The 23,407-nt window shown below is 35.7% G+C and overlaps 1 protein-coding gene and 1 non-coding gene across 2 annotated transcripts; one reads left to right on the top strand and one right to left on the bottom strand.

Moving 5' to 3' along the window:
* Nucleotides 1–16,580: 16,580 nt before the first annotated feature.
* On the bottom strand, nt 16,581–17,039 carry LOC114746911 (uncharacterized). The gene has a single exon (XM_028935187.1). It carries the CDS (start codon nt 17,037–17,039, stop codon nt 16,581–16,583), a length of 459 nt encoding a protein of 152 aa, XP_028791020.1.
* Nucleotides 17,040–18,257: 1,218 nt separating this feature from the next.
* On the top strand, nt 18,258–18,363 carry LOC114746915 (small nucleolar RNA R71). The gene has a single exon (XR_003740327.1). It is a non-coding gene; the product is annotated as a small nucleolar RNA R71 (small nucleolar RNA).
* Nucleotides 18,364–23,407: the final 5,044 nt, after the last annotated feature.

The raw sequence follows: 23,407 nt of genomic DNA on the forward strand, positions 1-23,407 counted from the left end.
ACGAGAAATTATATTTCTCTTCATTTTGTTTAATGTCAGAAGCTTTCACGATCACGAGAAATCACTTTTTTCCTTTTAATAGTGATGGGAGGAATCACCATTGCATCGTCACAACCCCTCGGGGGCGGAAGAGGGGGAAAACAACTCATTTTTCAAAGGGAAAATGACAACAAAATACCACCTGAATTTCAAAAAGACAAATAAGGCACCTGAATAAGCAAAATGGCATATAGGGGACTGAGTACCAATCTGGAATTCAGATTTTTGGCTAAAAAACCAAAATGCCTTGTCTGAAAGTGAGAGAAAGGAGAGAGGAAGACCAACGCTAATGAAATACGGGAAGAAAGAAAGAAGAATGTTGGAAATGCTATTATCTTACGCCTCCGCATCACCATTCTGTAGAGATTGTTGATTTGGTGGGTTTTGGTTGTGGGAAAGAGGATTTGTAGTGAGAGAGGGAGTGAACCTGTGGGAAAGAAGTTGATGGAGGGATTTGGATTATTCATTTATGTGGCTGCTTCATGGTGAAATAGAAATAGGATTATTACATTTGAGGGTTTATATTTAGTATTCGGTGAATGATGAAGGAGAAATCAAAAAACAATGGCAAGCAATTACGTAACGTAACTGCTGTCATATGCCTGCTGGTTTTTGGTAAATCCCATTACGTGAATGGTAAATTTTACTATACATGTAGTTAATTATAAAAGTTAATAGTTCAATGTTTATTGTGACGTACTTCAGGTGCACGTTCACTGAATGATTCATTTATACTTATAAGTTGTCTTTCCGGTGAAAACAACCCATTGAAGAAGTCGTCACTTTCACTATAAAAGTTGTGAATCACATTATGTGTTTTGTAAAATTTAGTGTGAAATTTTATTGGTGGTGAAAAGTAAGTTACTCATCCTCCAAAAATATGTTGCAAAACCTATTAACAAAGTGGTCACTTTTACTACAAAAGTTGTAAATCCCAGTATATGTTTTGTAAAATTCAACGTGAAATTTATTGGTTTTTAGAAACAAGTTGCCCATCCCCTGAAAACTGGTTGCAAAAGCCATTTAACAAGTGGTCATTTTCACTATAAAAGTTGTAAATCTCACTGTGTGTTTTGTAAAATTCAGCGTGAAATTTTATTGACTTTTAGAAACAAGTTGCTCATTCCCTGAAAAGAGGTTGCAAAAACCATTTAAGAAGTGGTAATTTTCACTACAAAAGTTGTAAATATTACTATATGTTTTGTAAAATTCAGCATGGAATTTTATTGGTTTTTAGAAACAAGTTGCCAATCCCTTGAAAACATGTTACAAAACCCATTGAAGAAGTGATCATTTTCACTACGAAAGTTGTAAATCTCACTATGTGTTTTGTCAAATTTAGTATGAAATTTTATTAGTTTTTAGAAACAAGTTGCCCATCCCCTGAAAACAAGTTGCAAAACCTATTGAATTAGTGGTCATTTTTACTACGGAAGTTGTAAATCCCACTATACGTTTTGTCAAATTTAGCGTGGAATTTTATTAGTTTTTACAAACAAGTTGTTTATCTCCTGAAAACAGGTTGCAAAACCCATTAACAAAGTAGTCACTTTCACTACAAAAGTTGTAAATCACAATATGTATTTTGTAAAATTCAGGACAAATGGTTTAATAATACTAGAAAACCAGACAGCTTCACATTCTCTGAAAATGGTTTTATGCGAAGAACAGAGACAGAACCAAAAAGAGGAATGCTAGGCAATAACATTTTAAGCTGTGAGAACCCATCGAAAATGCTCTATGAAGAATAATATTTAAGCTTCCTACTTGTGTATTACAGTTGATGTTACTTCAGCGACCTCTTCGATGACGACAATCTCAGGGAGTACGAGTTCTTTTAGACAGGGCAATGTATTAACTTTCATAATTAACTACACGTATAGTAAAATTTACCATTCATGTAATAGGATTTACCAAAAACCAGCAGGCATATGACAGCAGTTACGTAACGTAATTGCTTGCCATTGTTTTCTGATTTCTCCTTCATTATTCACCGAATACTAAATATAAACCCTCAAATGCAATAATCCTGTTCCTATTTCACCATGAAGCAGCCACAAAAATAAATAATCCAAATCCCTCCATCAACTTCTTTCCCACAGGTTCACTCCCTCTCTCACTACAAATCCTCTTTCCCACAACTAAAACCCACCAAATCAACAATCTCTACAGAATGGTGATGCGGAGGTGTAAGATAATAGCATTTCCAACATTCTTCTTTCCTTCTTCCCGTATTTCATCAGCGTCAGTCTTCCTCTCTCCTTTCTCTCACTTTCAGACAGGGCATTTTGGTCTTTTAGCCAAAAATCTGAATTCCAGATTGGTACCCAGTCCCCTATATGTCATTTTGCTTATTCAGGTGCCTTATCTGTCTTTTTGAAATTCAGGTAGTATTTTGTTGTCATTTTCCCTTTTTCAAACTCCTCATTACACTAAATTTAATTCTTTTAAGATTCTAATTCGTTTTATTTTTATATTTATTTTTTAAAATAATTTATGTAGGAGTTGTACATATTAAAAATTTTATTAACTAATAATTCTAACTAATACATATAATTACTAAAGATATTTAAAAAAATAACACTTATTTATTATAAATAACTAATTTAATTAAGTTTTTTAATCTACTATCAACTCAATTAGCTACGGCCCTGCGGCAAATGCTCTTCTACGTTCTAACAAGTTTTCCCCTTGCCACTCATTCTAGTCAATACTATTATACATTATTTAATTTCCTTAGTTTCTTTTGAATATTTTAAAAAGTGAGATCGGATAGGTGTGGTCAATGAGCCGTAAAGGCTAATTATTCTTTCATCTTGTCAATATCTGTTAGCACTTCTTCTAAAGTCTATTAATACTATAAAGATGTCTGTTACAAAAAGAACAAACAAATTATTTCCATAATATCATGAAGTTATAATGTTGTGATAAAAGATGAAGAAACTTCACTTTATGGGGAGTGAAACTCTTTTTTTTTTTTTTTAAATAGATTATATAGTCCCCTTTTCTCATTTAAAGCAAGCTAGTTCGAAAACTGAAGATCTAAATCCAAAGGATGAAGAAGTAACTGTGGGAAAAAGGACAGGGTAGAATAAAATGTTGCCGATCTTGGACCACATATTACCCCACCTTATCTCCCAAAGAAGATTCTTTTCTGCTGATCATTTTTCAAGAATTAATATACATATACATACACGCACATGTATGTATGCGCTTAAATTTTATAAATTTCTCAAATTTAGTGAATTGTTTAACATAACTATTATTTCGATTTAATACACTTCTTCATTTTCTCTTCAACATAGCATTGGTAAAAACTGAACAAATAGCAAGAAGGTAAATAAATAAACAAAAAACTTGGCTACTTTTGTGACCCAAAAAAAAAAAACAAACTTGGCTAATACTACCTCTGGTCCTTAATGTAAAAATTAGTTGACTAATTTGAATAGATTAAAAAATTAGTTAAGTTAGTTATTTATAATAAATAGGTGTTGTCTTTTCTAAAATACTCTTGCTAATCATGTATATTAGTTAAAATTATCATTTGATAAAATATTTAATATGTGTAATTACTATAAGAACTATCACAAATAAATAGATAAATATGAGAAACAAAACAAATTGGAATTTTATATTTAGAACCAAATTAAATGTCAAACTAGCTCTTATATTAAGTATCTGAGGTAATATTATAATAACAAAACAAAAATTTGCAAGGAAGGAAACTTGAACATGTCCAATAATGATATATGCTTCTAAATCTTCAAGTGCTTAGAACAAACTAGGTAGATATAATTCTTAGACATTGATTTAAAAAATGAGAAGAGACGGGTTGTTATGGTTCTTGACTTGTGGGTCTCCCCGCAAGCATATAATTATATACCCATTATTAAGCAACCTGACATACAAGATTAATTCAATAATGGGGGACTTTTACTATAAGCACAACCCTCCGCTTTTGAAAGAGTCATCACTGCTTCATTAAAAGAAAGGAATGAACGAAGAAGCAAAAATATGATTATTAAAGAATGCAAAATGCATTACTTTGGATAAAGAAAGAAGCGACTCAATCAATTGATGACCGTATCTTAGGATTATAATTAAATGGAGAATCGTAAGAGCACCTCGAATGAAGACGACAAGGATAGCACAGTAACAAATATAATAGTATAACTGAGTCCTTGCATTATTAATCATCTTTAACATAGGGCGTTAGTGTGTTCACACGCGGAGAGTTTCTTTATCTTTCTTTGTCTTGTTACTGTAGCAATCAAATGCGAAAGGGAGGACAAAACCGATGTCTTATACTCCCTCCTCCGATACTTATTAACGTCAAATAACTAATTTAAAAATAACAATTAATTAATTAAAAATAATAAATATGTTAAAAATACAATTTTGTTTTCAAATATGTTCTTATAATAAATGATAAAAAAGATAAAAGAGAATGTATAGGGAAATGTGATAAGAGAATATAACAAAGGAGAGGGAATAAATAATTAAGGGTAAATTTGAAAAAATATATTAAATCTTTAGACAAACCCTAAATTAAAGATTATAAAATGGATCACACCTATTTCCAAATTTGGAATTTATAAATAGAACCAGAAGGAGTAATTATTATGTGTACATATGATCATAACAATTAATGATAAGTTGTCCTAGCGTAACATCCTACTCTATGCATCTTTATGAAAGCAGATTTAAAAACTATGGTTGAGAGTTTATACTAAAAAGGTGGCATTTTTAAAACTTTTTATCTACTTTGACTCAACACTTGTAACTTTAAACTTTGAAAGTTTTATACAATATAACAAGACCTGAATTCGTACTACCTTGATCCAATAGCAACAACAATTTATCAGAACTGTACAGATGTTTCTTCAGAGAACTTTACTTTTCTGTTTCAGCTCTAATAAATCATACTTGGTAAATCCTAAACCATTCATACTATAGATAGGTCATTAATATACGCATATATGTAAGCTAAGTATCCAGTTATGCTAAGCTACCCTCCACACACTCCTCCTTATGGGAGGTACGTACATCCCATAAGTAGAAATTACATAACCTCACCAAATTGAAATATAAGCATCACAAAAGGAAGGGGAAAACAAACACAAAACATTCAAGACTAATTAACTAACTAAACACTAAGCTCTTCTTTCCTTCCACCTTAGCTAAGCTTCCACTAGCTTCTCTTTACCTTCAGACGAACTGGGCCCTATGATTAAATAGAAAGGAGGGGTGAGATTCAAAGAATCCTAGGAGCAGTAATCATATTTCATATATTATGCATGGTATAAAATTGAGCATGCAAAATAAGTCATGGAGAACAACACCTTACAAAATAACTGAACTGAATAACTAACTGAGGCTATTCGCTGTCATTTAACTGAATCTCATATAACTGTTGCACATAACTGAGTAACTGAATAACTGAGCAGTTGGTAACTAATTAACTGAATAGTTGCTAACTGATAACTGAATAACTGAGCAGCTGCATCAGATTAACTGTATAACTGTGCAGCTGCTATCTGATTAACTGAATAACTATGCAGCTGTTAACTAATTAACTATTAAATGCGCATATACAGGACAGTGAAATGCATGCACATTGTCATGGTAATAATAGGTAAAGCAATTTACATGTTCTCATGCTTAACTATAGCATTATGGCATAAACAGACATGCAATCAAAACAAAACATATAAAAATAATGATTAAAGCTACCTTCCGCCTGTTCTCCTATGTGGGTACCTTGCTCTTGGTTTCTTCTTGGTAAGCTAGGACGCCAATTAAATCCTAACATTACAAGTACATATATAGGGTGAGTTAAAATTGGGATTCTGGTTAACCCACAACTAGCTAAATCTTTTTATAACCCCTGCTTAAGTGTACTTTCTTCTCTTAAGGTGGTTGGTCATCTTGGCCCAAAATTTACACTTTATCTACGCATTTCCAAAGGTTTCTAACACTTCCCCTTTCTTATGTTTCTCTTAACTTCTTATTCTATTATGATTTAGCTAAGACAGTACAATTTAACTTAGTTATTAACTCTTCATGCTTCTTAAATAATTGCTTAGTATGCAGGAACACAAAACAATAAACTTAAATCATCATTCAAATACTCTTCGATCATAAATAGCTATATAGAACATTAACTTGACATTTAGAGATATTTAAAAGGAAATTCAAATTAGTTTCTTAGGTCTAATTCATCTTATACACTTCACAAACATGGATGGTTTCATCAAGCATTTCGGCTTCCTTTATTATCTGTTTGAACATTCAATCTAAACATATAATTCAGCCATTATACTTGAGCATTTGTTTAACACTATATATTAGCAACTTTATATTTGTAAATACCAAACAGCAACTTTTGTTAGATCTTTAGCTCTAAGCCTTTTATTCTATCCATTATACTAAGCCTCTAATAATTCATATATTGTCATTCTTAATAAAATAGTGACTGTTTTATGTCCTTAATCTTTAAATTACAGAACATGAGATTGTAATAGTAACATAATCAATTCTCACACAGCAACCATGACTACTCTTAATAGAATTAAGAATTCCTTACTTTCAGTTATCACTCTAACCATTATAAATAGTGGGTACCATTTATCATTAGTAATAGCTACAACAAGTTTATATCAATTTCCAACATTCAAATTTAATGAGCAAGTATCGGCACATCCATTATATTACATTCATACAACTTTATAATCATCTCATTCAAGTACATTGCACATTTCTCATTCATGAAGTATTTTCCAGATTATTCAGCAAATTTTTCAAAATTTAATATCATTCTTCAAATTGCCGATTAGTCATATGTTTTAGTTTTCTAAATGTTAGTTCTTTCATGAACAGCACCCATTTTAATATCTTCAAACACACAAAGCTGTCATTATCATCTACCAGCAGCATATTTAACAATCTGAATACTCATCTAATATTTCAGGTATTATATAGAAATTTATCACCCCTTTTCTTGCTTCAATTACAAACTCAAAACATTAGAATAGTTCAAATGTCCACAGATATAATAATCCAATTTGAAACATGAATCAGCAAAATTCATATCAATAGCATTCTCAACATATTTCAGCTTCCAAAACAGCAATTAACAAGTTTAAATCAATTTTCAACATCTATCTCATCTAGTAACAATAATATAACACACATATACATACATACATATATAGCTTAGTTATTCAAGCTTTAATGATTCAGTTTGGCCTCATGATAGCATCCTTCTTAAATCTGAATTATCATCCTCATTTACTAGCTATCATCACTTTTACTTAACTAGATTATCATCTAACAGACTCACGGGTTCCCTTAAGAAAGCTAGCAGCATTTTAATAGTTTAAACCACTGTTATAATATCAATAATAGCAGCTGTTCGCACCGCAAGTACACGAGTCGTGACAAGTAATAAAGTGATGAGAAAAGATCGTTCCTACGGAGATTTGTGCAAAAATCAAGACCAAATAAAAGGTTAAGTGAATTTAATTAAGTTGAGGCAACCAATTCTTTTGATAGGAAAAGTGAATTTTGAAAGTAACTTTTAAAACTAGAAAGTAATAAAAGTGATTGATTCTTAAACTTTAAGGGAAAGAGGGCCTAGAATTATTCATCTCCCTTGTATTTCATAATCTTTGAATTATCTCCTCTCATAAATGTTTTTAATAAAAATATGCGTTAGTCTAGGAGTCAAAAAGTACTTGTAAAAGCTTTCCCAAGTCAAGCACAAGTATTTAATTCCATTAATTGCTTAATCTCTTGTTATAATTAATAAAACCCAATTTTTAAGCTTCAATCCTAAGGTGACTATGCAAGGTTAGTAAGTATATCTCTATCTTACCAACAAAGCTATCCATTCAACAAGCAAACTTCAAATTCTTGCACAATTTTACCCAAATTCTACACTTAACCTAACCTTTCAAGTATCAATCAAATGAACAAATCAACTAAATGGTGATCAAGTGGCAGAGTAGGGGAAAAACCTTTCACGGATAAAGGCCCGGTGTATGATCCATCCATCATGTAACTCTTGCACTTTTGAGTTCTCAAATCTGATTTTGTCCCATTTCTTGGCTGTGGATGACTCTAGGACATCACTACTCTGCACAAGGGCAGAACTTGTGGTATTGGACTGAGTCTTCTTAAGAACTTTGGGCATTGGAGAAACTTTGGTGGTCTTGGTAGCTTTATATTGACATGGAGCCATAATCCTTGCAAGTAACAAAAGTGAAAATGAACAACAACAATGGAGGGAGGATAGAAGAGAAGTGTGACAGAACTATTAACAGAGGAGCGACGAGTAGGGACGAAGGTGGGCAAGGCAGAAGTACTTTCAAACTTGAGAAAACTGAAAGGGCCTGGCTGGGGACACGATGCTGAGATGAAGGTAGACGGGAAGTGTGTGATTAAGGGTTTGTTATTGGAAGTCGTTCTTTGCAAGTCATGAGTTGTTGGGAGAATGACAAGGAAGACGGAAAAAAGAGTAAATAGGAACACCGGCGAGCGACGATAGATGATCAAGGGGTTGGCAGTGGTGAGAGTGGTGGTTGTTACGGCGGCTAGTAGGGGAGATGTGGAAGAAAGGTATTAGGGCTCAAGATGAGGTAAGTGTCGATGGTAAAAATTGAAAGATTTTTGGGGAAAAGATAAAACTGTGAAAAGAAATTATTTAAAGAAAAATTAATTTTTTAAAAAAACACAATCATGTTTAAATTTTGAATTTGAATCTGATAAAAAGAAACTCCCCCCACGTATCGTTTTGTTAGTGGTAGGGAAAATATTTTATTTTAGTTTTTTTTTACTAAACTGAGCTGCAGCCTAAATGTTTTGTGCTGCAGCCCAATTCTTCTCGGGTTGCATTTTGTAATACTGGGCTGCAGCTTAAAAAATAGTTGGCTATGGCTAAGTTTTTCTCTGTCACAAAGCATATCGCAGCCGAAAAATGCTTGGCTGCAGCCAAGTTTTTCACTGTCACATATCAGATATAAACCAGTAGAATGCTAAAAATTCCCTATTAAAACATGCATTTAAGCAACAAAACCACCATTAACAAAAACAAACCACACTTAACATCCAAAATCCACATTTTGAAGCAAATTAACATTAACTCCCAACTTTTTAAGGGTCAAAATCACCAATCAAAAACATCAACCACCTAAGTTTTAAAAATCAAAATACTAAGCCACAAGACAACTTAGAAACCACATTACAAAGATTAAAGTTGTAAACCAATCATAACCATTACATCCAATGACACCATAAATTAAACATCAATAAAACAAAGAAGCAACAGATGTCCTTGATGCACAAAAAAAAATCACCCACAAACAATCTTTTCTTCCCAAATCAGCCTTTGTGCAGCAGCAAAGCACAACCCATATGCTCAACACATCATCACATCAATCAACAATCAACACTTGGCTGGTATAGCCAAGTTTCAACAGTCATGCCACTAAAATAAATATCAATATCAGTTTAAATTCATTAAAATCATTGAGATAACCATTACTTCCCTGAAAATGCCCATCCATTTGCTAGACTCATGCCCTTTTCTGAAATTTGCATTCTTTAAGACCTCTTATCAGTCCTACAAAACATAAAAGAACAAGCATAAACCCATTAAAACTAACTAAAAATATAGAGAAAATCATAAGATAGAGTTTAAAACTTAGGTTGCCTCCCAAGTAGCACTTGGTTTATAGTCTTTCAACCTGACTCTTCACTACTTTAAGATGGATCAGATAAAGGCATAGCGGTGGTTTGACGATCCACCTCGCCACCCTAATAGTGCTTCAGTCGATGACCATTTGCTTTAAACCTCTTTCCATCCTTGCCTTCAAGCTCAATAACACCACGATCAACTAGTTGAACCACTGTGAACGATCCTAACTATCTGGATTTTAGTTTCCCAAGAAATAATCTCAATCTAGTGCTATGCAAGAGGACCTTTTGACCTAGTTCAAATGTCTTGAAGAGGATTTTCTTATCATGCTATAGCTTTGTTTTTTCTTTGTACAACTTAGAACTCTTATAGGCACTCAACCGAAATTATTCAAGTTCATTTAGTTGGATGAGTCTCTTCTCACCCATAACTTTTTTATCAAAATTAAGCTTCCTAATAGCCAAATAAGCTTTATGCTCTAACTCCACTGGTAGATGGCAAGCTTTTCCAAACACCACTCAATAGGGAGACATACCAATGGGAGTTTCGTAAGCTGTTCGATAGGCCCACAATGCATCATCAAGTTTAATTGACCAATCTTTTCTTATCACTCCCACAGTCTTCTCAAGTATTTTCTTGATTTCCCTATTAGAAATTTCTGCCTGACCATTAGTTTGAGGATGGTAAGGAAGAGTAACCTTGTGTTGAACACCATATTTCTTCAAAAGAATTTGAAATTGGTTATTGCAAAAATGGGTACTCCCATCACTCACAATAGCCCTTAGAGCTCCAAAGCGGGTGAAAATGTGTTTCTTCAAAAACTTCACCACCAATTTTGCATCATTGGTGGGAAAAGCAACTGCTTCATGTAAGACCCTTAACCTCAAAACATTATAACCCGTCATAAACCCACTACTATGGTAGAAAAGGAAAGCTGTTAAAATGAGCTACCATAGTAGAAGGAAATTTTCATACTTTTAGAAATTGACTTTCAAACTCGGGTCAACCCATAATCCGTTGCATGCAACTAAAATCATTCATTCATATCCACTGGGCCTCCGAGCCTCCAGCCCGGGTAACAAAACACATCTATATCAGCCCATATAAATAGTTTCCAACAACATAAATCGAAGTTCTACAAACAATAGAAAAAGCCTCCAGCCAATTACAAGTGAGAAGATATACTTCCTCCGGTTTACCATAAAGCCGGGCAATCAAAATATTTTCAAAAATAGTCCTACCTGTGGCAATATATACTAGCCATACATATACAAGTTCTAGAGGCCTAAAGCTAACCAAGCTCAAGCTTCTGCGTCTCTTCCCAATGGCCCACGCCCGGAACCTTCACCTGAAAACATTGTAAACCACGGGGTGAGACAAAGTCCCAGTAACCAGCCTTTCCAATACTAGGTACTACTAAATAGGTGCTCGTGAGGTGTCAAGTGGGGCAGTTCACAAATAATATGATAACAAGATAGCCACAACAATTCATGCGAGTGAAATGATGCAATTCCCATCAACTGTATCCCTCACTTTGGGGGATTTTCAAGAGCCGAACCCGGCCTATCCCTCACTATGGGGAACGTAAGAAGCCATAAAAGGCTTATCCCTCACTCTGGGGGACGTAGGGAGCCAAAAGGCCTATCCCTCACTATGGGGGACGTACTAAGCCAACCATCATGCATTAATGGAGGCCTTACCACGTGGTAGTAACTATCAAAAACTCTTAACAATTCCCAAATCATGCATCATGCTCAAATCATAATCAAATAGTAATTGAACATCTCGTAAGTAACTTCATTCAGTGGCATATCCTTCACAATTTCAAGATTTCATTCATCATCAATCAAAACCCCACAAGAGGGTTTTTTCCCTTTTTATATACAACATATAGTTTGAACATAATTACTACTTGGAGCACAAAACACAAATCTACTCACAATACCACAGAAGCAAGTACTAAGGATTGGAAAGTGGTTACCTCTCGCCTGAGCAAGGAATAACAAACTGACAATGTGGCCCCGTGCACCACCAAGACTCACAACCGGTCTACACAAGCACACAAACACACAACCAACGTATATTAGCTTTCAAACTAATAATGTGGCCAAAACAACACTTGGGGACACAAAAATTCCTATCTCCCACCAAAATCTACCCAACTCAAAGGGTATAACTATCAAGGCAACACTCTATGATCATACCAATCCATTAAAACCTTATTTCCTTTCCAAACATCAATTAAAATTCATAACCTCAAGGACCCACTATAGGAATTCTACACCCAAACATCCCATTTGAGCAATTAAGGTTCCAACAACAAATCTAAACCGATTAAACATCCAATTTAACCCTTCTTAACATAACCCAATTCACAAAACTCAAAATCAATCTCTACATTGTCATCCTCAATCCCAAATCACCTATTTCCATAAACCCTAACTCCAAAAATTCAAGATTCTTTAAATCCAAGAAAACTACACCGATTAAATACTTAAACTAACCCAAAGCAATCAATTAAACTCAAAACAATCGGTCAAAAACCTCAGTTCCATCACAACCTAGAAAATCCTAGGGTTCCACCAAAAATCCTCAGAAATCCCAAGAAAGAAAGTAGATTAGAGGTTAAAATCACTTACTTGAGGTAATGGATCCTTAGAAATGCCCCCTCCAAGCCAGAAATTCGAAACCCTAGCAAAGCTCCTCTCTCCTCCTTCAGATTTTCTAATTTTTGCACACTGAACCCTTCCCGCGACTATATAGATTCGGGACCTTTCGCCGTGGCGAACTAATCCCGACAGGGATTACTCGCCTGAACACCTGACTTCACCACGGCGAAAGCTTCCCGAGAGGAAACTCTCGCTCACTCAGAAAAACTTCGCCGCAGCATGCCCTTGCCTTCGCCGCAGCGAAACCTTCCCGAAAGGGAAGCCTCGCTCACCTGAACAACTTCGCCGTGGCGTCCCTATGACTTCGCCGCGACCAAACCTTCCCGAGAAGATACTCCCCTCTAAAACTCCCGGTGCGCCGCGGCGAAGTAAAACTTGGCCGCGGTGAACATACCCTGAGAGGGGTACATTCACCTATTCCTCCAACATACCTCAAATCCAACCCAAACACCAAGATCAAGATTAAATCGCTAATCTATCCTCAAAATCAACCAAAAGAGGCTATTAAAACCCAATAAGACCTAGGATGTTACACTTCAACCCACCTTGAGACATAATCAACTGCCACAAGAATATATTGATTGTTGAAGGACTTAGGAAATGGTCCCATAAATTCTATCCCCCATACATCAAATAATTCCACTTCAAGCATATTACTAAGTGGCATTTCATTCCTTCTAGAGATATTGCCTACTCTCTAGCATTGATCACACTTCAACGTAAAATTATAAGAGTCTCTGAACAAGGAAGGCCAGTAGAAACCACATTGTAAGACTTTGGCAGCTGTCTTATTACCTTCGAAATGCCCTCCATACTTTGAAGAATGGCAACATTTTAGGATTTCCTACTGTTAACATTCAAGGACACACAGCCTAAGTAGTTGATCCCTGCATTGATGAAACAAATAAGGCTCTTCCCAAAAGTATGGCTTAATATCATGCAAAAATTTTCTCCGTTGATGAGGCTTCAGCTCATGAGGTATGATGCCACACACAAGATTATTAACAATGTTTGCATACCAAGGAGTCGTCATCTGGCTAACACTGAAAAGTTGTTCATTAAGAAATGCCTCATTGATCACTTTGTCAACTTCTAGTTGAATATCAGTACTCAATATAGATAAATGATCAGCAACTTGATTTTCTGTGCCCTTTCTATCAAAAATTTCTAAATCAAACTCTTGCAACAAAAGCACTCGTCTAATTAATCTTGCTTTTGAGTCTTTCTTTCTGAAGAGGTATTTTATAGCTGAATGGTCAGTGTACACAGTGACTTTCGCTCCCACAAGATATGATCGAAACTTCGCAAAAGCAAACACCACAACAAGTAACTCTTTCTCTGTAGTGGTGTAGTTTTCTTGAGCATCATCTAGTGTGCGGCTCGCATAGTAAATTGGGTGAAACACTTTATCCTTCTTTTGCCCGAGTTCAGCACTGATAACCTCTCAAAATTCCTACTTATTTAAGCTGTTTTAGCACTCTTTTATTTAGTTTGAAAGTCAATTTTGTAGGGGAAAAAAGCTTGAGGTGAGTAAGGAATCGAGACCAGAAGTGGAGAGCTAAAAAGAGGTCATCCACCGCGGCTTATGGGAGAAAATGCCACGATGGCTCGAACAGACAGGAAAGAGTACATTTCTGTAAAAGGCGCCACGGCACCTGACCGAATCCGCCGCAGCGCCCACGCTGTCTTGGAGGAATCCTATTCAGTGTAATCCGTCACAGCTGATTATCGCATGCACCGCAGCGCCTAAGCCTTAAAGAAAAGCCATTCTATGTAATCCATCACAGTGCCTGACTCCTCGCAGCTGTACGTTTTATGATGTAACTTAAAAAATTAGGGCATATAGAGGGGGATACTCGGTTTTTCTGATATACTTGGACTTTGGAGCGATTTTGGAGGCTGGCTCTGTTAGGGTTTGGAGCTTTAGAGGCTTGGAATCTTTGGGCTTGAAGCTAGAATTTTTTACCTCGATTTTTCTGGGTTTTCTTCTTCTTCCCTTCTTGTTTCTGCTATGACTACTAGCTACTCTTATAGTTGTAGTCCTTTACTCAATATGTATAACTAAATCCGTTTTTCTAGGGTTATTTTGATCTATTGTATGGATTGAGACTTGGTTTTACTATCTCTTGAGTGTTAATGATAATGTTCAGTTGTTTTTACTTTGAGCTTAATGCTTCCTTATGTCTGGCCATCATTTGGAATGATTGTTTGATTAGTTTAACTTGAGAAAGTTAAGTTAGTCTATGAATTTTGGTAAAAACATGCTAATCCGGAAATTTAACTGAGTAAATAGGCGGTTTATTGATAGAATAGAGATGTATCTATTGACCTAGCATAGACTAAATGAGTTTTGTTTTTTAAAGTGCAACCTTTTCAAACAAATGCAAGAGATTATTGTGTTTTGATTGTGATTGCAGACATTTGGTTTTGACTTGAGAAGGCCTAATCAATTCTGCAAACCCCGGCTAACTGAACTTATTGTAAAGCACTACTTGAGAAGTGATTAATCCAGTTTCATGAAGTATTTTAGTGAAGAATAACCCTAGTCTCTTAATTGTTTCAAAGTCAAGTTGATTTTATACTGCTTTAAACCATTGTTGTCCTAATTTCATTTCACAAACTCTTTTACAATAATTGTTTCACTTAACCTAATCAAGAACATAATTATGATTTTCAACTCATCTAGCCTTAGTCTCTGAGGGAATGATACTTTTTATATTACTTGCGATCCGTCCACTTGCGGTTGAGTTAATCGGTGAACAAGCACCCACAGCATAGTCACTAGCGTCACACATTATAATGAATGGCAAGCTCCAATCAAGGGACATCATTATAGGAGCAGAAACAAGTCTCTTCTTTAATTCTGCAAATGCATTTAAGCAAGTATCATCAAACTTGAATTTAGTGTCTTTCTCAAGTAATGCACAAAGGGCTTTGCTATCTTGGAGAAATCCTTGATAAAACGACGGTAGAAGCCCGTATGGCCAAGAAATCTCCTCACACCCTTAACATTAATAGGTGGAGGAAGTTGCTCAATTACAGCAATCTTTACTTTGTCTACCTCTAGACCATTCTTGGAGACTCTATGGCCAAGAACTATGCCTTCCTTAACCATAAAGTGATATTTCTCCCATTTTAAGACTAAGTTGGTCTCTTCACATCGTTCCAACACGTTAGCCAAGTTGTTCAGACACTCATCATAAGAATTCCCAAATACAGAAAAGTCATCCATGAAGACTTCCATCATATGCTCAATCATGTTAGAGAAGATAGCCATCATACACCTTTGAAAAGTGGCTAGTGTATTGCATAGACTAAAAAGGCATACGCTTAAACGCAAAAGTCCCATATGGACAGGTGAATGTAGTCTTTTCTTGATCTTCTGGAGTAACAGCAATTTGGTTGTATCCAAAATACCCATCCAGAAAACAAAAAAATCCCTTGCCAGCTAATTTATCTAGCATTTGATCAATAAGTGGAAGAGGAAAATGATCCATCCTGGTGGCAGCATTTAACTTGTGATAATCCATGCAAACTCTCCAGGCAGTTACAGTACGAGTAGGGATTAGCTCATTGTGGGTGTTAGCCACTATAGTCATACCGCCCTTTTTGGGGGCGCATTGGACTAGACTTACTTATAAGCTGTCAGATATAGGATACACAATGCCTGCATCAAGCCACTTTAGGATTTCCTTCTTTACCGGTTCCTTCATAATTGGGTTCAATCTTCTTTGATGCTCAATAAAGGACTTATGGTTGTCTTCAAGAAAGATCTTATGCATGCAAGTTAAAGGGCTAATACCCTTGATGTCTGCAATAGTCTGCCCAATAGCTCTTTTATGAGCTTTTAAAACTTCTACAAGTCGTTCTTCTTGTTAAATAGTCAAGTCTACAGCAATTATGATAGGTAGAGTACTCTTGGCTCCCAAATAGACATATCGAAGGTGAGAAAGTAATGTCTTCAGCTCAAGAGAAGGTGGCTTTTCAAGAGAGGATTCCAAAGTTGGTCTATCATGGGAGGACAGGTCTAGTGACTCAAATAGTACTCGAATTCTAGGATAAGTCAGTGTTGAATCCATGATCACCATGCACTTTGTTATCTCTTGATTTTCTACTTCAAACCCCAACAACACAGCTTTAACAGGGTCATTAATACATGTCTTGTCGAACTCTTCTTATACCACTTGCTCAAGTACATCAACAAAGAAGCATTGCTCAACCTCATTGGGAGACTTCATTAACTTGTGCATATTGAAAGTCACATGCTCATCATTAACCCGCATAGTAAGTTCATCTTTTTCCATATCAATCAAGGTTCTAGCAGTTGCCAAAAAGGGTCTTTCCAAGATAATAGGAATTTCTCTATCTACCTCACAATCAAGAACAATGAAATCTGCTAGAGAAATAAACTTATCTACCTTCACAAGCATATCTTCAATAATGCCATGGGGGTAAGCTATACTCCTATCGACAAATTGCAAAGACACAGTTGTAGGTCTAGCCTTAACCAACTCCAAATTGTTGAAAATAGAAAGAGGTATCAAATTGACACTAGCTCCAAGATCGCAAAGTGCCTTATCCACAAACTTGTTTCCAATATGACATGGAATTGAAAAGCTACTGGGATCTTTCATCTTTTGAGGTAGTTACTTGATGATATCTGTAGAACTCTTGGTGAGAGCAACTATCTCAAACTTAGTGAACCTTCTTTTCTTAGAAAGCACATCTTTCATGAATTTGGCATATTTGGGCATCTGCTCCCAAGCTTCCACTAAAGGAATATTGATGTGCAATTGTTTGAATATCTCCAAGAATTTCTTGAATCGGCTGTCATCTTGTTGTTTCACAATCCTTTAAGGGAAAGGCGATGGAGGCATATATTTTGACTTAGCCTCATGTTGCTTCTTGTGATCTTCACTGTCCTTTTTGACTTCACTATCATTTCTCTTCTTAGCTTGCTTCTTCGTTTTGCTGTCATCCTCTTCAACTATAATTTATTCATCAACTTCCTCATTTTGCTCAAGAACAACTTCATTGCTCACTCCACTAGGTTTAAGCACATTCAATAATTGCTTTCCACTTGCATTCCTCTTTACCATCTCTTTTCGGATTGGGAATGGTGTCACTAGGAAGATTTCCTCTTGACATTGCATTCATTTGAGAGGCTAGTTGGCCTACTTGTACTTCAAGATTTTTAATTGTAGTCTCATGAAGGGAAACAGTAGATTTAGTCTCAGCTCTTGTAGATCCTTGATTAGCCAGATTTGATTTAACATCCTCTCCATCTTAGAATCTTCTTCCTTGTTAGGAATTTGCCTTGATTGTGATTGAAAACTTGGTGGATAAAGTGGTTTAGTACCAGAAGATGACGGATGATTTAATTTTTGCCCTTGACTCCAAGAGAAATTAGGTTCACCATGCCAGATTGTAGGTTTGTGAGTAAGGTTGTTCTAAGGATTTTGCAACTTGCCCATGTAATTGACAGATTCAGGAGTCATGTAGAGAGGACATTGGTCAGGCATATAAACACCATGACATTGCTCACAAACAATAGGTGTGCCATGAACAGAATGCACACTTTGAAAATTGCTCTTTTGCATCTAGGACTCTAGCACATCAAACCGCTTGTTCATTGCTAATAAGATAGCTACAATTTGTGAGGCAGAATCATCCTTAGCAGTAGTCATTGCTTGTGTAGTCTGCCTTTCAGTGATTTGAGTATTATTTGCTGCTAGTTGATCTAAGAGTTTAATCACCTTATTGATAGGAATATTATGGTATCCTCCATTAGTTATGGAATCAAGCAGTGCCTTAGATTAAGGATTAAGGCGGTTGCAAAAGATTTAGACTCTACCCCATGATTAGGGCATTGCTTCATCAACATCTTGTATCTCTCCCAAGCAGCATAAAGATGCTCATCTGGATGTTGTCTAAAGCTCAAAAATTCATCCCTAGTTTCCATAGATTTATCATCAGAAAAGAATCGAGCCCTAAATTTGCTTTCAAGCTCATTCCAAGAGCTAATAGATCCTTCTGGAAGATTGTTGAATCATTCTTTAGCTTTCCCTTAAAGAGTAAAAGGGAATAACTGGAGTCTAAAGACCTCCTTGGATACCCCATTCTGTTTGAAAGAGTCACACACTTCTAGGAAATACATTAAGTGCTTGTTGGCATCTTCATTATAAAGACCATGGAACATCCTATGTAATTAAAGCATTGTGATCACAGCCGGTTTTATCTCAAATGTATGTGCTTGGATTTCCATTATCCGAATACAAGATTGGGTACCCCTCATGCTTCAGCTTGCAAAGTCATTGACCGTAGCCCTATCATATTCATCTTCAGCCATGGTTTCAAGTTCAGTGTCTTCATCAAAAGGATCAATTCCGTGCAATTCCACTTCCAAACTGTCCAGATCTGAAGATTACAAACGCTAGAATAGTATCTAGCAAAAAAATAACCAAGCAAGTATCAAACGAAAACAAAAACAAAACAGATAGATAAAAAGTTATGATTAGTAATTTTGTATATATCTACAGGCTCAAGCAAAATTTACTAACAGTAGCCTAAGGTTGTCTACGAGACTCTTGACACCAAATCCCCAGCAATAGTGCCAAAAACTTGTTCACACCATAAGTGCATGGGTCGTGACAAGTAATAAAGTGATGAGAAAAGATTGTTCCCACAGAGATTTGTGCAAAAATCAAGACCAAATAAAAGGCTAAGTGAATTTAATTAAGTTGAGCCAACCAATTCTTTTGATGGGAAAAGTGAATTTTAAAAGTAACTTTTAAAACTAGAAAGTAATAAAAGTGATTCATTCTTAAACTTCAAGGGAAAAAGGGCCTAGGATTATTCATACCCCTTGTATTTCATAACCTTTGAATGATCTCCTCTCATAAATGTTCTTAATGAAAATATGCGTTAGTCTAGGAGTCAAAAAGTACTTGTAAAAGCTTTCCCAAGTCAAGCACAAGTATTTAATTCCATTAATTGCTTAATCTCTTGTTATAATTAATAAAACCCAATTTTTAAGCTTCAATCCTAAGGTGACTATGCAAGGTCAGTAAGTATATCTCTATCTTACCAACAAAACTATCCATTCAACAAGCAAACTTCAAATTCTTGCACAATTTTATCCAAGTTCTACACTTAACCTAACCTTCTCAAGTATAAATCAAATGAACAAATCAACTAAATGGTGATCAAGCATTTAGAAGCATTAAGAAAAGAGTAAAATAAACACACATATATCATTATATTAATCCCAAAAAGAGAGGAGTAATCAAGAGTTAATCCATACAAGGGTTCAAAATAATCTTAGAACAAAGTATTTAGCTACTCATAGTTAGCCACAAGCCATAAATATAAAGGAAATTCATAGCTATAACAGATTACAAGAGAGGGAATAGAGGAGAAATAGAAAAACCAAGAAGAATAAGCTTTAAGTCTCTTCCAAAGCTCAATCCCTTGCTTCCAGCTCTTCAAACACCTAAACCCTAGCACACAAAGCTCCCAAGAATGCCCAAAGAGTCCAGAATACCGTCCAAGGTCGAAAATGTGGTCTTAAAACCTAAAATTTTCAGGCTTAGTTGAGCTGTGCGTTTTACTATCAACGAGTGCGCCACAGCCTAAATTTTCTGCGTTGTGACCAACTTTGCCTCTGTTTCAGTTAGGCTGTAGCCAAGTCAGAGAGCAATTAAACTCTTCTACATCAAACAAGGATCTCTTTCAATGTTGTGGATTCTAATAATCTTTGTCCTCAAATAATCTTTGTCCTCATAATGCCTTCATGACACAACCTAGATCCTCAAACTCTTTGAAAGACTTCCAAAGTGGCTTGACATTTAATTTCTAGATCAAAATATACCTTGCAAAAGAATAACTCTATAAGCTCTTAAATAGCAAAGATTAAAACCAAAATATGCACACTTAAGCAATAATGTGCAAACCAAAAACATCATGCACATTTTGCTTTCCTTGAGTATGAAAGTAAACACTAATGCACCAAAAAGTATCAAAAGCATAAGAAAAATGTGCTGAAATGACATGAAGATCTAGAGGTTAACGGCAGCATTTTAAAAGTTGTATAAAAATACTCCAGCTTCATGTATCCAAATCACACAACCATACACATAAATAGTTCTTATTCCCACGCTTACTTGAATTGAAGGTGATGGCGCGCGCACACAAACAACAACAAAGACAGTACATTCTGCTATATTTTCAACTTTCAAAATACTTACATATATAATATATATACATGTATACACTAGTTCAGAAAGTGGCAAGTTGCAACATAGACATGTATATTAGTTTAAATTCACATGCAATCTGAGAACATAGATGAGCCCAGATTTCAATTAGCAATCATTCAAAGTATTCAAGAATGCAATTTCAGTTTCAGCAACTTGGACACCGCAGAAGATCAAACAGGGGCATCCTTGCTACGACTAAATACCAAGACAGTTTAAAAAAAAAAGAACATAAGGCTTCAATCTCGGCAATATGACACAGAATTTGAATGACATCTACCATCAGTGTTCAAATCTTTTCTTAAGTTTACTCGGTATATTATTTTCCTCTAGTTTTAATCGTCTCTAATGCCCCCAAAACAACACCTAGAATCCCATGGCCCTTTCCCAACTCAGACCACTCTAATTGAAGAAATCAAGGATGGGAAGAGGCTGAACGGCTTACCTTGGTTAGACTCTAGTGTTGCATGTAGAATTCGGCTACTCTTCTCCCCTCCGCTGCACACTTTGATTCCTCTTCTCTCAATCTCTCTCTCTCTTTCTCAATCTCTCAATCGGCCTCCCACTGTCTCTTAGACTCTCACTCTAATATACACCATCAGGCTTATCGGATACGATTCTTGTCTAACAAAAAGAAGGGAAGCGTGTTGAAGGAAATCTGATGCAAGGGGACAGGTGGCTGAAGGTAGTGAAAAGGAGACAGAGAACGCAACACGAAGGTAAGAATTTGGGAATGACCATGGAGGGGAAAGACACGTATAATTGGGGTAAAAGGCCAAAAGTTATTTTTGCCTTCACAAATAACTCTTATCTCAATTCTACCCTTTTTTAAATTTTTTCTTCAATCATAAATAAATTTTAAAATTGATCTTTAGCATTTTGGAGAAGTTTTCTTTCTTTTTAGCTTCTTTAGCCTACTAAATAACTTTCCTAAATTTTGCAGGCTGAAAATTAACCTATAACTATTTTTCTTGAATTTCTCAAGAAAATAAGCCTTTTATTTAGGAAAATAGATCTTAAATTATCTCTACCCTTTTATTCATCCATAAACACATTTATCTCCCAAAATAGTCATCTATAATTTTTCCTTAGCTATTTTAGGTCACTAATATATTTTTAATAATTATTCCTTCTTTATTTTTCTGAAGCCTTAACTAAATATTTATCCCTCTCAAACATTTTATAAATTTCTAGCTTCAAAATTTAGGCTGTTACAATTCTCTTCCCGTGGAATAAATTTCATCCTCAAAATTTTTAAACCCTCATATTTTCTAGACACGCCTTATCACAACTAGCTCTAAATTATGCATAGGATTTTATTTTATTTTATTTTTTTTGAGATTTATACTATCCTGAGGCATATACTGCCACTCGGTCCCGCTTCAACCAGACACATCCCAATCCACCTTTACTAATATTTCAGTAGACCACACATGTCTATTGAGGAACAGGGATATCAAGATCTGGAGTGGACTTAAGCCCCTTCTTTAAAACTAGGAATTGACCTCACACTTATCATTACACAATATAACAAATTCTTCCTGGTTAGCTTTATTAACAGCATAGCGTTACGAGGAAGAATTCTGAAAATCTTTTACAATATATGTAAAAACCAGAATCTTCTATTCTAGGTAAATTAATTTATCATTACTAGTATCTGTTGTGACCCTATTACTAAAACTATATTCCCACATAACAAACAATTAGGGTCTATAACTGTGCTATACTGCTTATTTATTATTACCCTGTTCAAACACGCAAGGGTAGTAACAATTTCTACTCTTGTTGGAGTAAATGCAATCAAATGACATGTCTAACATGTAAGGAATATCTCACACTAGAACTAATCATAACCTATATAAGGCATTAGTCAAAAGATAAGGCTACCTGGTGTCATCTTTAAGGGTTGTTGAGGCTGTTCGTGTGTTAGTGCAAAGAGTCTTCCTGGGCTTTGAAAATGAGTCTCTTCTACTTCCTGTCCGCATTATTTAGCATAATGCCCAGGCTTTCCACATCTATAACAAACATTCTTTCCAGCTAAACATGGCCTCCCATTATGGATCCTGCCACACTGTGGGCATTCCCGCAATTCATTGTTCCTTTTTATCTTTTGACTTCTTTGGCCATCTTTTTGAAACCTCTTCTTTTCCCAAGGCCTTATGTCTCGTTTTCTATTCCAGGATCCCTTAGGAGGGATCATCCTCAACGGTTTATGGCTCTCATTCATATTCTGTTGTTGTAGGTTGCTTTCTGTAACTCTACAAACTTCTACTGCAGTATTGAAGATTTTTAACTGCAGAGGCGTATCCACGTACGCTGCGTCGTCCCTCACTGCATCGCTGCAATTTAGGTACCCCGCCTTCTTGCTTAACATAGATTCAGTTCTGTTGCTGTTTAGGGTACTAGCGCTATAGGGATTCCTGCTATCTTTATAAGACCTCTGAGGAGACACGGAAGAGAGGAAATTGGATAGGGATAAGGGATCGAGAGGGAGGGAGGGGCTAGTACCCTCCTGGATGCCTTCATCTAAGAGTCGGATTGTGTAGTTGTTGTAGTTTATTCGCAGCACCCGGTATTGTCCATCAGGTTAACGAAGGTAAGTGAAGTTGCCGTTACAGACTAGCTGGTAGATTCGATCGCCGCAGTTAAGCAGGTTATCTCGTAGGAGTCCAAATGGACGTCTGATGTTTGTGATGTTGTCGCACCAAGACGAAAGGCAGGGCTCGTTGTCCTCTTGAGAATTCGTA

This window comes from Neltuma alba, unplaced genomic scaffold (assembly GCF_004799145.2).
Source record: "Neltuma alba isolate B1F8T4 unplaced genomic scaffold, ASM479914v2 tig00005136_pilon, whole genome shotgun sequence".
NCBI lineage: Eukaryota > Viridiplantae > Streptophyta > Magnoliopsida > Fabales > Fabaceae > Neltuma > Neltuma alba.

Coding starts and splice junctions, on each gene's coding strand:
- LOC114746911 (XM_028935187.1), bottom strand. CDS start 17,039: ATGAAAGATCCCAGTAGCTTTTCAATTCCATGTCATATTGGAAACAAG.